Below are 17149 nucleotides of genomic sequence, written 5' to 3'. Positions count from 1 at the left end.
TTGTTACTTTTCTATACTCACTCCTACTCAAGATCCAATGATCCTGTGATTAAAAGCAGTATGCTTTTAATTAGCTTAGGGTGACATAACAGAACCAAAAAGTACTAACAGAGAGGCATCCAACTCTTGATTTCAGCTCAGGTTGTGATCCTAGGGTCATGGGATGGAGCCCCGCATCAGGTTCCACGCTGAGCATGGAGCCTGCTTAAGATTCTCTCTCTCCCCCTCTGTCCCTCTCCTCCACTCGTGCTCTCTGAAACAAATCTGAGGGGTGTCTGGGTGATGCAGTTGATTAAGTGTCCAACTCTTGATTTCAGCTCAGATCATGGTATCACAGTTCTTGAGTTCGAGCCCTAGGTCCAGCTCTGCACTGTCAGCTTGGGATTCTGTCTCCCTCTCTCTCTGCCCCTCCCCTACCTGCTCTCTAATTGTATAAAAAATAAACTTTAAAAAATAAAAAAAAAATTTTAAAAACAGAAGTATTACAACTAGAAAATTAGTCTTTCCTTAATCTGTATATTGATGGGCAACACCTGGGAAGATATCTCATTCCTTCCCCAAATCAAGATCAGCACTACTGCTCTGCCTAAGCCAAGGAAACTAACACAGGAAGGGGAAAAGAGTAGAACACAGAAGACAGGAAGGAGGGAGAGAATAAAGATCTGGGCTCAAAACTAGAAATCAATACTATTGCCTTTATCCAGGTAATGAGATTTCTACAGAATAAATAAATGTACCAGAAATGTTAGGATTTCTAGTTGTAAGCCAACCTTGTTTATTTGCAGGAGATTCAACTAGCTCAAAATTAAAAAAATGGTATTCAATAAATACCCATGAACTAATATGTACACATTTTATTTCCTAACCAAAAGGTTTTTATAAATAGGCTATGTTAGAAACTGGAATACTACTGTATAAGTTGTAGGATCATCAAATAATCTTTTATGTATTTTGTTCCTGAATTAAGAGGTGTGTTTAATTCCATTACATAAGTCAAAAAGGTACTATAAAATCAGATCTTGCCAGGAATATTCCATGCCCCTTCTATTCATTCACACCTACTTTCAAGCACTTCGAGAAGAAACAAACAATCCATTTACAACAAAGACAACCACCTCATGCATTAAAAACAAAAAAACAAAAAAACAAAAAAACAAGGGAAAAGCTAGTCATGAGGCACCACCACAAGGGCAGGGACTTTTGTCTTGCTCACTGTTATCTCCACAACCATCTAGCACCTTACCCAGCGCATAGTAGTTGGTCACTAACTACTTGCTGACTGAATGGATTAATCACTCTTCGAAGAAATAATTCCGGGAAACCAAAACAAAATTATTTTCAATGTTAATGGTTTTTCTTAAGGCTTGGAAGAGTTCTACTGTTTTATATTTTTTCCAACTACTCTAATGGAAGAGTACTTCAAAAGAAAGAAAAGAGGTTTTCTACAGAAATATATAATACATCTATGTGTATGCATATTTGTATTTATAGACAGAATTATATATAAGACTATATTGCCCAAACTAAGCCAAAAATAGATAAACTTGGAAAAAACTTTCTATAAAACACTGTTTCAATATAATTTTATTAGCAGTTATTACATCAAAATTCACATTTATAGGATCCAAAGGACTGTCTTAGAAAATTCTAAAGTATATGTAATAAGATTTCAACAGTAAGATACAACATATTCTCATTATAGCACAGCCCTTAAAAAGTCACGAATAATACTGAGAAGTGCAGTTCTATCAAGAACTAGAAATGAATTCTGCGTGCAGAGTGTCACTTAAAGCGAAGTTCCATGAAAGTATAACATACTTCTATGGATGTGAATTTCAGTGGCAAACATCATTGGCTTCCAAACTGACACTGATTTGTTTCCAATCAAAACACAAGCACAGTGGCTTTCATCCAATATAGAGCTATGACAATTCTACAAAGAGACCCTGAATCCTTAAGTACTTGTAGTATGATTTTTTGCTGTGACACTAGTACAAAACACATCAACTCTAATGCATAGATTCTGACACATTATGACAACAGAATACTAAAGATAGCCTTTTCCTAGATCAGAAAATGCTGAGTTTTCCAGTGTAATAAACGCTGGTCATTGCTGATCTAGTGAAATTCTACATCCTCCAGCTTGTGCAGTATTGTAAGATTCACAAATATTACATTTCATGCCTAATATATGGAACTGGACAGTAGATCTCCCATTGCAATCATTGCAGAGAATCTGAAAAGTGAAGAGAATTCAAATTAAGTATATTAAACCTTATAGATACAAAGTGGCACTGTCTGCCCAAAACAATTCCTCAAAAATCATACTGAAGAACTGAAACACATATAGATAAGTCTAAACATTTCCCCAAATAGAAATGTCTTTTATTTATTTTCTGAAAATTCTAAGAGGGCTACTAAGGTAGCTTTGAATTTAGAAAATGAAAGTGTAAATTTGAGTCAAGAAGTCTTATTTTAAAACTGTTCCCAAACAGTATATAAATAGTACTGAGCATAAAATTTAACATAGGCATTATCAGATTGACACCTATATTTACAGTTCAAAACAACATACATGATTTCATTATTCTTCCTTGACACTTGCAAAATTATCTTAGTTAATAAAATCTTTACACACTTATAATATTTTTTTGCTTATTCTTTAGGTTTAATATACTAAGTTGTCAATCTTCTATGCCTCAAAAATAAAGTCCAAAGAAGCAGTTCTTAAAATTTAGTTAAAAAATAAAAGGTTTTGGCTCATCCCTAAAATGACAGTAAGAGGGGCACCTGGGTGGCTCAGTAGGTTGAGCGGCCAACTTTGGCTCAGGTCAAGATCTCACAGCTCGAAGGCTTGTGAGTTCAAGCCCCACATCAGGCTCTGTGCTGACAGCTCAGCGCTTGGAGCCTGCTTCAGATTCTGTCTCCCTCTCACTCTGCCCTCCCCTGCTCATGCTCTCTCTCTCAAAATAAGTAAATAAAATAAACAATAAATAAATAAATAAATAAATAAATAAATAAATAAATAAAATGACAGTAAGATATCACTTGAGAATTAATCTCTTCTAACACAAAGATCCCAAAAAATAAAAAAGGTGTTAACCTGAAAACAGATCAACGCATTAGTATGTAAGAAAAGCATTAGCTTTAGAATACTCATACCTGTTTTCTTAAATTCCACATGAGTGAAATCATACAGTATTTGTCTTTCTCTGACTGACCTATTTCACTTAGCATAATACATTCTAGCTCCACCCACATCTTTGCAAATGGCAAGATTTCATTCTTTTTGATGACTGAGTAATATACGTGGAATTTAAGAAACAGAACAGAACATACAGGAAGGGGTGGGGGGGATGGAGAAGAAAGGGAAACAAAGCACAAGAGACCCTTAACAACAGAGAACAAACCGAGCATTGATGGAGGGACATGGGTGGGGGGTGGACTAGATGGGTGATAGGTACTAAAAAGGGCACTTGTGGAGAGCATTGGGTGTTGTACTTAAGTGATAAATCACTGAATTCTACTCTTGAAACCATTGCGTGATATGTTTACTAAAATTTAAAAATAAATAAGATTAAAAAAATAGAATAGTCATACCATAGTAAATAGGAAACTTCCAAGTTTGTTCAAAATTATAATTTGGAATACAATCTGAATGTAGAAAGATTAGTGGTTGCCTAGAGCTAGGGGATTGGGGAATGACTGCTAAAGGGTATGAGATTTCTTTGGGGGGCAATATCCTAAAATTGACGGTGGCTGATGTTTGTACAACTCCAAGAATATACTAAAAAGCACTGAATTGCACACTTTAAATGGATGAGTTACACGGCATATAAATTATATCTCAATAAAGCTGTTATTTGAAAAAATGACCTACATGGAACAAAGCACACTGAAGCCTCTAGTAAAACATCACATAATTACCAATTAGTATTCCAAAAGCAATCCTTCATTTACCTTACTAACAATTCAATTATCCACATGAACAAAAAGGGTAACGAACATTAAAAAACAAAAAGTAATCTTCTTCAGAAATCAACAAATATGTATGCCTGAAATAAAATTTAAAATAATTAGAAATAAAGCATCATTAAAAACATCAGACCAGTAATTCACCTCCACACCATTACATGACTGACTGGCTCTGACAAGTAACACGTAAATAATTCAGAATAAAGTTTCTGCCTGCCATCTAGTGTTGGGAAGAATTGCATAAAGGTATTCTTAGAATTTTTTTGGTCTGGTCCTTTGAATTTAAAATTTATATTTTGTCCTTCCCATTAATGATCACATTGGTGTTTCTGCCAAAGCAGTATTTTTTAGACAGATTTGAGCAAAAAGGCAAAAATAAACAAGAACATCAACTAGGAACCTGAAAAGTTTTAAGCATTGATCGTACTCACATCCACAGTCATGTTCTGATATTCTGATGGCATAGGAGTCTGTGCTACCTCATCATCCAGCTGTCTCCAGTACCTAGTCATATCTAAAGCAGAGTGCATACATAATGGACATCTGTAGCCTCTAGAAGAAACAGAGAGGTTATTTTCCAAACATTTAACAAGGAGTATATCAACTCAGGTATACAAGAGGATGCATGCTAATTGGTACATAAACCATCCAAAACAGAGCATTATTCTGAATTTTAAGATGATCGGTAGGTCCATGGTATTTTTTAAACCTACTCTTTTTCCTCAGCTTTCTAAAATTAGAAGGAATCAGCCCGTATTCTTTGTAGAATATATTCAATATATTTTAAAAGCCAATTAAGCTGCTTTCTAACTAAATGACCTCAATTCCTTAATATATTCAGGCAACTTAGATCATATTATTTTCTCTCTAAACGTTCTGAAAAAGTTCCCTTCTATCTGGCTCTTATATTAAATTAAAATTTCTGCTTATGAAAATACATTTACACAGTCTCTTCTATCCTAACTACTCTCATCTCATTGTAACATCCTTTCCCCATAATAAAGTTTCTGCTTTAGATAATCTTGTTACCAGCTTTCTTTGCAGATGATTATCCTGGGCCAATATACTGACCTAACAGGATTCTGAGTGACAATACCTCAGCAATCTTACAATGCTATCGATTGCCTCTGGTAGAGCCCATGCCTCCTGTTAAGCAAGGCCAGAAAATAAGAGTCTCTTGAAATGAGGGATGAGATAAGGCATACTGCAGACATGGGGGAAAAGGTGCAGTCCTACATACACGAGACGCTTTGCCTAGTTTACCACTATGCATTTACCCTGCCCATCTCAACATAAATATGTCACGCCCGACACAGTGTGAGGAACAGAGCTGGCCCACTTCCACATCCCCCAAAAAATAATAAATCAGCATCTTACAATAATTAATTTTTAAAAATTCCATCAAACACTCACTCTTTCAACATTTCTTCATAACACGTTCTGAAAAAAATATATAACATTGTTTCAGTAAAACAAAAACTATCTCCACTATTTTCAATTTTGAGAGAAAAAACACAAAATTCCTTTACCTATGTAAAAGATGTCCACACGGCAAGACATGAGCAACAACACGGGATGTGTGAATGTCCTGTAAAGGAAATAAATGTTAGTGCCTGCATGAAGACAACATAAACATCCACATATCTTAAATTCAACAGGGAATATTTCCAAAGCAAATGATATTTTAAGCTTACCTCCAAACATATTGGACAATTCTGCCGGGAAACATTTTCAATACACTGTTTAAAAGAAAAACTCAAATTACCAAAAACTTAACTAAATGGAAATGACAAACAGATTTACTAATAAAAACAATAAAGGAAACAACACTACTAACTTACTAAAGATAATAATTAACAATACATGTCTCTTATATGTCAGATAAGAACTGAACAGCTAACTCACATAACTATTTCAGGCTTTGCACATTACCTGAAACAATGAAATTGCTCAGTATATCTTAATTGTTCAAATTATCTTCATTTTACACATAAGGAAAATCAGTGAATCAAGATTTACCAAAGATGCAGAGACAGTAACGTTTGGAATCTATTTTATATGTGTTTTGCTCCAAAGTAAACTACTTAATAATATCGATAATGGTAAGAGTTCATATTCTTGAAATTTACTACATGTCATATACTAAGTACATTACCTGTATTAGCTAAGTCCCACAACTCTAAATGAAACAGGTACATTACCCCATTTTACAGATGAGGTATTTGAGGCCTAGAGAAGCTAAATAACTTCCAAAGTCATTTGCCAATAAGAAGTGGAACGGTTTTTGAACTCCAACAGGCAGCCTCCAGTGTCAGAGTTCCTAACTTGACAAGACAGTGTATGATTAAATGGGGGAAGGTAAGGGGAAGCGCCACACCATGGATGATGCCCAGGTTTTTTAAGTAAGCACCTGAGTACATGATAGGACCATTTACTAAAACACAGACAATAAGAAATAACTGAGAAACAAGACAAAGATACCACAAGAGAAAATGTGTATATAGTTTTTGAAAGATAACACAGCTATCACCCCAACTCAAATCTGTAAAACCAAACTCAATCTTTTATCTCCAGCAAATTTACCATCTATTTATCCAGTACCTTAAAAGCAAGGGCTAAAAACCTTGGGAGTCTTTACTCAGCCCCATTCTTTTTCCCTTATTCATTGTCACCATATCCAAATGTTCATTATTCATCTCAATTTATCTTAATACTTGACTATTTTAGGCCAGTTATTATCTAGTACCTATTTTTAAAAAACCCTCATTAATGTTAACTATACTGGAATTAAATTTTTTTAAATTTTAAAAATCATTAGTCTCTCTGTTCTCTGATGTTTATTAGATTTTTTTCTAAATAATGAAAAATAATTTTAAAGGAACTGGTATCATGATATAATTACTATATCCAAATTAAAAATATTTCTAACTATGAAAGAAAACCCAAAAATATTCTCTGAATTTTCTTGGAATGCTGTTACATTGCTATTTCTTCTGTACTGTGCATTTTCACTTATTCTTAAAACCAGTATCAATGAGAAGAATCCATTACTAACTTACTTAGAAGTTGTCAACAGTATGCTAATAACCGATATAAGTATTCTTACACACTATGAAGAAGAAAAAGAACTGTAGATCAGATATTCTGAGGCACAGATCTGAGGACACCTACTTAATACTGCTTAAGAATAAAAAGCAACAGAGTTGTACTTGGTAATATCTGAAATTAGCATGCTTCCAAACATATTAGGATTTAAGCTAGTTTTCAAACACAATACAATATTTTTTAAATTACACAAACTTAGTTATATACCTTGTGCTTTCCTTGGAGATTCATAGCTAGACATAAGTTACATTTCAAACAATGGAAAAAATCTTCCTTTGGACCAATCCTAAAAATACATGTGAAAGTCAAAAGATTAGATTCATTTTTACAGAATGGTATCTATCCAAGTCTTTTTTCCTACAAAAATCTACACACACACACACACACACACACACACACACACACACCCTTTGGGCTTTATTTTTTACATAAATGGATTCTTTCTCTATTTCCTGTTCTGTGACTTTTTCTTCACTTAACAACACATCCTGAAGATTATTCTATGTCTGTCTATATAGAACCACTTCATTCCTCTTCATAATTACATAGTATTACATAGTATGGATAGACCATATTTTTTAAAGTATTCCCTTATATAATTTACTATCTTTAGTTAATACGATGATATAAAATAACTATCTTTATACAAACATCACTTAGCCTATCTGTTGATAATCTTTTATAAGATTTCTAAAAGTTAAACTATGGGTACTGAGGGTACTGCACCACTGGTTTTGATACTGACAAAACGACCTCCAAAAAGACAATACTAAATTATACCCGCACTAACAATGTATGACAGCACCTGCATTCCCTGCACCCTAGTGAACACTGGTTACCTATATGATAGACAAATACAAGATGCCATTTTAATTTGCGTTTCTCAGATTATGAGACAGGAAATATATTTTAATGTTTATGAACCATGTGGATTTCTACTGTAGATTGCCTGTCCATGTGCTCTTTTCATTCTTCTGCTAGGGTATTTGTCTTTTACCATTTTAAAGCAGCTGTTTATATATCCTGAATATTAACCTTTTTCATTTGTATACTTACAATTTTCTGGTGTGTGACCAAGATTATCTTGATTTACATATTTTGTCATACAGCCATTTTAATTCTATGTATTAAAAAGCCATTGATATTTTCTTTTATGGCTTATGCTTCTAATCTCTTATTTAGGAAAGACTTTTGAAACCTCTAGATCATAAATATATATATACCTCTAATACTTATGGCTTTTAATTTTTATATTTTTCTTTTATCCATTTGAAATGTAAAGAGATATGATAAAGAGAAATTGCTAGTTGTCCCCAAATTTTTATTTTCCCCTTCTTACACAACAACAGAACACTCAGGCACAGGGCTGTGCTGAATAAAGACTACTTGCAACTTCTCTGGAGGTTGTGAACAGAAGAGATAAACGAAAATTCTGTGTTACGTCCTTAAAAGGAAAGCTCAACAAACCCTAAACACAAGCAACACGAAAAAAAAACTCTATCATGGATCATCATAATCAAACTGCTCAAAACCAAAGATATAATCTTAAAAGCAGCCGGGGGGGTGGGGGGGGGGGACTTTATAGTGGAACAAAAAGAGGATGACACCAGATCTCTCACTGGGAACAATGCAGAATGTATATCCACAAAATACGGCAGAGCAACATTCGGTCAGCCTAGAATTCTATATCCGACAAAAATATCTTTCAAAAATGAAAGTAAAATTAAGAGGTTTCAAACATACAAAAACCAGGACACTCCGTTTAAACAAAAACAGTCAACTTGGCGTCAGTACATAGTCACAGTTAGAGGTGACCTGGCAGACTCTACAGCAGTGTCTCTCAAACTTCACCTCAACACACAGTAAGTATTTTTACATCTTGACCCAGTTCTCCCTTCATTTACACATATACACACACACTCGAAATGCTAATGAAAGTTCCACATAACAGTACTTATCTTTACCATGTATTTATCTCTTTTTTATGCTTTTTTTTAAAACAGTGGCGGGGACTAACTAGATTTGCTTCCGTTTAAAATAACTACTCTAAATAATATAACCTCTTCACTTCCATCCTCAACTCCAGTCTCTATCTGTCCCACCCCCTCACTCCATCCTTTCACTGCCTTTTCTTAGGCTTGGCTATTTATTTATTTCTACCCAGACCATTCTGATCTATTCAGCCTTGGCCTATCTCTGTTAAAACTTTACTGAAACATTCCTAAAATTAAGACCACTCCAATCCCCATAATCGGACAAACTCTCTAGCAGTGATTGCTTATTAAGCCCATTCTTCCACAAACAGAATAGAAATTTAAGAACAAGAATCGTGCCTTCTATACTCTAGTGCTCTACACATGACAAAGATTGGTCTGATGCTTATTTAATAATTTGCAGAAATGTGAAAACACACATCCTTCTCTTACAGCATCATCTTATTAGATGTTATATTTCCCCAAATGTAGTTACAAACTTGTATCTTCTTAAACTTTAAAAGTAATCCTCATTATTTAAAACATATAAAACCCAGAAGAACATGAACCAACAAATATACCAACAAATACCTAAAATCACTCATGATCACAGCACTCACGGATAACTATTGCTAATATTTTGGTATGTATAATATCCTGACAGATAATTTTTATGAATCATTTTCCCAATCCCTAAATATCATTTAAGAACATTACTTTTGATATGGGCTTGCAAATTAACAATCTCCCAAACATACAGGTTGTTTTTCATTTTTCACTATTATACTTATTGGTACAAGACTTATACTACACAGAAATCTTGGTACATATCTCTATTTCCTTGGGATAATCTCCTAAAAATGAGATTATAGAGTCAAAGGGATGAAACATTTTTTTAGATCAGAAATCAGAACACCAAAACCACATCTGTTATATCATACTCTCATGGTAAGTATCATGGTGCTTATCTAATAACACTAAGAAATTGTATTGCCCCATTTATTAAAAAAAAAAAAAAAAAGCTCATTCTAGTACATTTCAGTAAGGATATATGTACCTTCTGCCAAAAAATTCAGTATTGGATGTCTGCCCCTAATTAAAAAAAAACTGAAATCCTATCTTTTAGGGCACATCACTCTTTAAGAGAATTACCACCACACTCAAAAATTACCTAACTATCATGAAACTATTTTAAAATATAAAATCAGGAATAACATATCACTAACTCTAAGCAGTACTGATTTCCTTACAGTGATTACTGCCTAAAGACAATAATCATCAAGCTCATACCTCCAGACCAGAGCCAAGCCTAGAGGTGCCTTAAGCGCCAAGCACAAGAAATCAGATCACCCTTGCCTTGCAGCTTTGTTTAATAAACTAAAAGCAATAACTAAATTTCATAATATACTGAAGACAAAAAATACTTGTCTTTAATATCCAAAAGAGGAATCACTGTAAAAGATTATCAAAGAAGGTTAGCTACAAAGTGAAAAGATTGATATTTATGCAAATATATAAGAACTCATACATTCAAATGACATGATTTTTTTTAATGTTACCATGAGAGGGTAGAGTTTCCAAAAACACTGCTATTGCAAAAACATTTTTTAACCTGTCTTTTGATATTTTTGTTGTTTAAAAAAATAGTCATTATCTGATGGTCATATGTCATTTCTGACTAAACACAGTATATGGCAATCTTATTTAATAGAGTTTGCTCCCAATATCTTTTAACAATCTGAAAAAAAATGAAGATGAACAGCTCTGAAAATCCCCAAGGGGGGGGGGGGGTTTGAATTTTCAGTGTGCCACTGGCACTCTGAAAGAACTGTACAAAGATGCTTCAAAGACGGGTGGGCGCCTGAGTGGCTCATTCAGTTAAGCCTCAGACTTCAGCTCAGGTCATGATACTGCAGTTTACAAAGTTCAAGCCCTATGTCGGACTCTGTGCTGACAGCTCAGAGACTGGAGCCTGCTTCAGACTCTGTGTCTCCCTCTCTCTCTGCCCCTCCCCAACTCACACACTCTGTTTCTCTCAAAAATAAATATTTTTTGTTTCAAAGATTTTGAAATGTTTCAAAGATTTTTGAGATTTTTGAGATGTTTCAAAGATTTTTGAGCAATGACAACAGACATAATGCCACCTAAAATACCTACCTGAAGTGATAACAATCCTTTAAAACACATACCATAGATGAATGGCCTCACTCAAAAAAAATGAACAATGTATTTCAAATGAAAAAAAAACAACAAACATGGATTCTTCATCTAGTCATTCAATAAGGACTTCAATTCACAGTATTTTGTTACATGAACCTAAACCATCCCATTTTGCTAAAAAGATGTGTGACAGCGTTCTTCCATCTTTTATTATGTTCGTACACCAAAATTTACTCAGTATGGCTGAGTAAAATGGACAAATGTTGAAGTATGTGCATAAAGCATTTGGAAGAGAATAGATGATGTAAAAATTGAAAAAATCCATTATAGTAGGGATTTATAAATCTAAAAATAAAAAATATTTTGTTATATTGGAACTAAAATGATGGCCACCTTTAATTACAAGGTTTCAAAAACACTGAATTTGGCAATGCATAGACACAAGTAAGGATCAGCCAGAATCTTACTAGTGATGTATCTGAGATCTGGAATCAATATTACATTTTGATGGTACAAGTGCAAGAAGAACCAAAAGTAATTACAAGCTAGAACCTATTAGAACTATATCTAAAACCTAGAATCAGTTATTAACAAGATAGACATGTGCCAGATTCATGACAAGTGACCAGTGAATAGTTACAGTCAAGGGATATTGTCAAATTTAGTACATATCTTTTCAAAACTAGAAAAATATGGAATCAAAATTTGGATTTACAATGCTTAAATTCTTATTAAAATTTCCAATGAAGTTGTTTTTCACCGCCTTTATTCTTACTTCTATCATTCATAATAACATATATAACAAAATATTTATTCTGTTATTTTAAAAGGTTTTAAAAACATACTTAGACGATAAATGTTGATGACAAATTTTCCTCACATACAGAAAGGAATCATAACACCAAAAACATTCTGCTTAAGATGCACAGCCTACACATTACGAGCATACACTGTGTACATGGTACTCTCAGGTATAAAAATTTAAACTTTTGAAAATACCTTGATCTCATGAAGCTTAATATTACCAGGTATAGGAATTTAAAATTTGAAAATATCTTAACTTCACAAAGCTTAATGTATACAGGGTAGTATGAGATATGTATCCTGCAGTCTCAACAACTTGAGTCAACAAATTAACTATAAAATGTATTGATTCCTTTATTGTAATAGTGGTAATTAAAAGCTGTGTGCAGATCTGACATACAAAATAACTCTGTACAAAGGTGAAAATCAATTGGAGCTCATGAATCAAATAGGAGAAACCCTAGAAACAAGGCTCTGTTTCCAAAAAAAAAAAAAAAAGCCACAGAAAAATAAACACAGCAGGAGTTAAAAAAAATAAGCAAAACTAAACATATATTGTAAACTTCCACTCCACAATGGATAAAATAGCTTGTACAGGACCAAAGCTCCCACTGAGAACTACAAAGTCTGGATTCAAAGAAAACAAGCAATTTAAAAGCAGTAAAAAAAAAAAAAAAAAAAAAAAATTAAAAAAAAAATCAACAAAGGGCTTAAAGGGTCAGTATTCCAGACAGAAGGGAAATACACTGAGAAAAATCCAACAGTCCCTGCTTCATCCTTCTTGGGGGACTTGCAGATCCTAAACTATACTGTCAGAAGCAAACAAGCTAAGCAGCAAACAGCAGGTAAGAGGATATGAAACCACGCAAACCCTCTGGCAATTTCTCGGCTGGGGAGACAAAAAACTGGGAGCCCAGATCCCATTACAAGAGTTGCCCTGATAAACTTTAAATCAAGACCCCTGAGGAAACATGTGCTAGGAGCCTGTGTTAGGGAAAACAAAAAAGAGCAGGAATATAAATAAAACTTGGCCTCTAATCATCTCAATCTTATTTATTTTTTAATGTTTATTTATTTTTGAGAGAGATAGAGTACAAGCAGGGGAGGGGCAGAGAGAGAGGAAGACACAGAATCCAAAGCAGGTTCCAGGCTCTGAGCTGTCAGCACAGGGCCCAATGCGGGGCTCGAATTCACGAACCATGAGATCATGACCTGAGCAAGTCGGGACACTTAACCAACTGAGCCACCCAGGCATCCCATAATCATCTCAATCTTTAACTGGATTAGTAGGATCTGGCTCTACATGAACTGCTTGCCAAAAGAAAATTCTCTTTGGAGAATAATACATGGCATTCAATTTTGTCAACAACCAACTAAAAACAATATCAAGCATGCCAAAAGGCAGAACTAAAGAACCAAACACCAAAGGAGGAAAAACAGAAAACAGAACTGACCCACAAATAATCAACATATTGGAGTTATCAGACCCTGCCTTTAAATGACCAGTGATTAATATGTTGAAAGAAGAAAAAAAAATTTTTTTCACCTGAAAAAATTAAAACTACAAAGGACGGGGGTGGGGGGGGGCGGGAAATTCAATGTAAATTCTATAATTTTAAGGAAAAAAAAAAACCTAAAATTAAAAACTCAATAGGTTAAATAGCAGATTCAACACAGTATGACAGACACATCAGTAGGAACTAGCCAATTTAAGCATGAAGGGACAAGAGATAAATACAGAAAAAAAGAAAAATGTAAGAGACATATGGGACAGTGAAAAGGTCTACACCTAAAGTCCCAGAAGAGGCCAAGAGCAAGAGGCAGAAACATTATCTGAAGAAACACTGGCCAAGGATATTTCAAAACTAACAGAAGACATCAAGCCATAGATTCAAGAAATTCTACAAACTGCCAGCCAGATAAGTATCTCACACACCTGGACACATCATGGAAAAACTAAAAACCAACAACCTGAAGAGGGCACCTGGGTGGCTCAGTCGGATGAGCGTCCAACTTCGGCTCAGGTCACGATGTCATGGTTCGTGGGTTTGAGCCCCGCATCAGGCTCTGTGGTGACAGCTCAGAGCCTGAAGCCTGTTTACAATTCTGTATACCTCTTTCTCTGTCCCTCCCCTGCTGTTCGCGCAGGCTCTCTCTTTCTCTCAAAAATAAATAAACGTTAAAAAAAAAAAAACCTGAAAACATTAAGAGGGGGATAAAAGATTGCCCTCAAAGAGGCACTAATAATCCTGACAGGCTATTTCTGAAACAGAAACCATGGCACCAGAATATCTTTAAAGTGCAAAAAGAAAGTAATTCTATACTGCAAAGACAAAATTTTAAAATGAAAATAAAGACATTTTCAGAGAGACGAAAAACTGACGGAATCTGTCACCAGCGGAGCCTCACTGGAAGTATTAATAAAAAGAATTCCTGAAGCCAAAGGAAAATAATCCTGAAGATGAAAGAAATGCAGAAAGGCAAGAAGAGCAACAGAAATGGTAAATATGTAGGTAAATGTAAGAGAATACTATTTGAAACAATGTCTTACAGAGTTTAAAATATCGTAGATTAAAAGACATGACAAGTACACGTAAAGCCTCTTTGTTAAGGTTCTTACACTGTCCAGAAATGATAAATGCATTACTCTAGTAAGCCAAGGATGTATAATTTCTAAGATAACTACCAAGCGAATAATGGAAGAATGTATCTCTAATAAGTTTATAGAGAATAAAAATGAAACTTAAAACACGGGGCATCTGGGTGGCTCAGTCGGTTAAGTGGCCAACTCTTGATTTCAGCTCAGGACATGATCTCATGGTTTGAGGGTTCAAGCCCACATCATGCTCTGCACTGTCAGATATTCTCTCTCTCTCTCTCTCTCTCCCTCCCTCCCTCCCTCTTCCTCCCTCCCTCCCTCCCTGCTCCACCCCTGCTCACATTCTCCCTCAAAATAAAACCATAAACTTTAAAAAATATTTAAAAAATAAAGTAAAATAGAAAAATTAACGATTAATCCATAAGAAGGCAAGCGAGGAGACGGAAAAAAAGACAGATAAATACTAAGGGGATAGAAAATACTAAACTTGTCGACTGAACTGTCAAATTGTACATTTAAAATTTATATATACAATTATATTAATAAGACTAAATATGCTAATTAAAAGACAGCTTTCATTAAACTGAATAAAAAATAAAATTCAACTACATTCTGCATACAAGCTACATGCCTTAAATGTAAGCATACAAAATGTTTGGGATAAAAAAATAAAAAGGGGGGCACCTGAGTGGCTCAGTCGGTTAAGTGTCCAACTTCAGCTCGAGTCATGATCTCCTGGTTTGTGACTCTGATCCCCGCATCGGGCTCTCTGTTGTCTGCAAGAGCCCACTTTGGATCCTGTCTCCCTCTTTCTGCCCCTCCCCCACTCTCCCTTGGTCTCTCAAGAATGAATGAATGAATGAAAAGAGACATACATGCAAAACTAATCAAAAGAAAGCTGATATAGATACAGTAGCTCAAGGCAGAAAATATAACTAAAGATAAAAAGAAACTGATAAATCAATCACAAAGGAAAACAGAACAATTTATGTAAATACCTAAAATACATAACGCCTTAAAATATATAAAACAAAACACAAAAGAGCATTTACTATAGGATCCCCAAAGCTCAAGAGAGTAGTTACCTTCAGAGGAGTGTATTTATTGACTTGTAGGGGGCATGAGAGAGGCCACTACAGTGCTATGAACATTCCATTTTTTGATCTGGGTAGTGATTAAAAAAATGTTTTCATAAGTAAATTCGTAAGATTGTTTACGACTTCTACATCTTTTGGTATGTTTGTTAACCTTCCTTAAAAACAAACTACATAAAAGCAAGTGATTTAAAATGTTCTAGACAGTGGTTATGGAAAAAGACTGATATGGAACACCTGGAGCTTCTACAGTATTGGTAACAGTTTTCTTTTGTTAAGTAGGCTTCTTGCCCAGCACAGAACCCCAATGCGGGGCTTGAACTCACCACAAGATCAAGACCTGAGATGAGATAAAGAGTCAAGACGCTTAACCAACTGAGCCACCCAGGTGCCCTGGAAACATTCTATTTCTTAAATTGAGTGGCTGAGTTATTGTATCAGTATAGTTTACAACAGGGGTGCCTGGGAGGCTCAGACGGTTAAGGATCTGACTCTTGAGTTCAGCACAGGTCAAGGTCTTATGGTTTGTGGGATCAAGCCCCACATTGGGCCCTGCACTGACAGTGCTGAGCTTGCTTGGGATTCTCTCCCTTTCTCTTTGCCCCTCCCCTGCATATGCACGCTGTCTCTCAAAATAAACGCTTTTTTTAGAAAGTATAGTTTATAACGTACACAACGTTACATATATGTTTTTGTATGTAATGCTCAAAAATTTTTGGAAAGAAAAAAATTCCTATATGACAACATGTCTGTAGTAGCTTGTTAGTGGGAGACTGGACTGTAGCTTATTTTTATTCTTTCTACTTTCTCATATTTTCCAATTTTTATAAAATCATCCTATACTTTCTGATAATGTTTTTAAAAACTAATTGTAAAAATAAAAAAAGAAAACTCTACCCTAATTTTCTATTTCAGCTGCCCACAAAACACATTATATAAAAGCATATTTTACATCCAAAAGTTACAATTTAAATAGCCACACAATAGTTGATGGGCTAATTAAATGATTACTACAAAAGAGGCATGAAAATATTTTTCAGAATAACGGAAATGTTTTTTATCCTGACTGTATTAGTAACACAGCTATATATATTTGTCAAACTTACTAGACATTTAAATCGAAGGCATTTTATTAGATGCAAGTTATATCCCAATAAAGATTTTAAAAACTATTATTGCCCAGGTACATTAGAATAGGAAAAGAACATTTTACATACAGTACCTACAAATTCCACAGTTTTCACAATGATACTGCTTCTTGTCTTTGTCAAAAAGATGGCATATACTGCAATAATATTCTCCAAACAATGTGCTACATTCTTCACAAGTCTGTTGGGCCTAAAGCAGATACATGTAATTAAAAATTGGACTAAATTTATCAAAACATTTTGTATTATCATTTAAATATCCAGTTTGTTACAGTATATGCAGATTTTTAC

The 17149-nt window shown here is 34.5% G+C and overlaps 1 protein-coding gene across 3 annotated transcripts in view; it reads right to left on the bottom strand.

The window, feature by feature from the left end:
* Nucleotides 1-1566: 1566 nt before the first annotated feature.
* RCHY1 (ring finger and CHY zinc finger domain containing 1) overlaps nucleotides 1567-17149 on the bottom strand; it is a 21591-nt gene continuing 6008 nt past the window's right edge. For 2 of the 3 annotated variants that reach the window (XM_045473737.1, XM_045473736.1), the window contains 7 exons: nucleotides 16933-17048; nucleotides 7288-7366; nucleotides 5670-5714; nucleotides 5505-5563; nucleotides 5389-5415; nucleotides 4407-4527; nucleotides 1567-2236 (listed from right to left, as the gene is read on the bottom strand). In XM_045473737.1, the coding sequence (XP_045329693.1) occupies nucleotides 2108-2236; nucleotides 4407-4527; nucleotides 5389-5415; nucleotides 5505-5563; nucleotides 5670-5714; nucleotides 7288-7366; nucleotides 16933-17048 (576 nt within the window). In that variant the 3' untranslated portion in view covers nucleotides 1567-2107. Of the gene's footprint in view, nucleotides 2237-3960; nucleotides 4056-4406; nucleotides 4528-5388; nucleotides 5416-5504; nucleotides 5564-5669; nucleotides 5715-7287; nucleotides 7367-16932; nucleotides 17049-17149 lie in introns of all 3 variants that reach the window. The other variant, XR_006711398.1, reaches the window with a different exon arrangement.

This window comes from Leopardus geoffroyi, chromosome B1 (assembly GCF_018350155.1).
Source record: "Leopardus geoffroyi isolate Oge1 chromosome B1, O.geoffroyi_Oge1_pat1.0, whole genome shotgun sequence".
Taxonomy (NCBI): Eukaryota; Metazoa; Chordata; class Mammalia; order Carnivora; family Felidae; genus Leopardus; species Leopardus geoffroyi.
The sequence above is the reverse complement of the archived record's forward strand: the minus strand, read 5'-3'. Positions and strand labels throughout refer to the sequence as shown.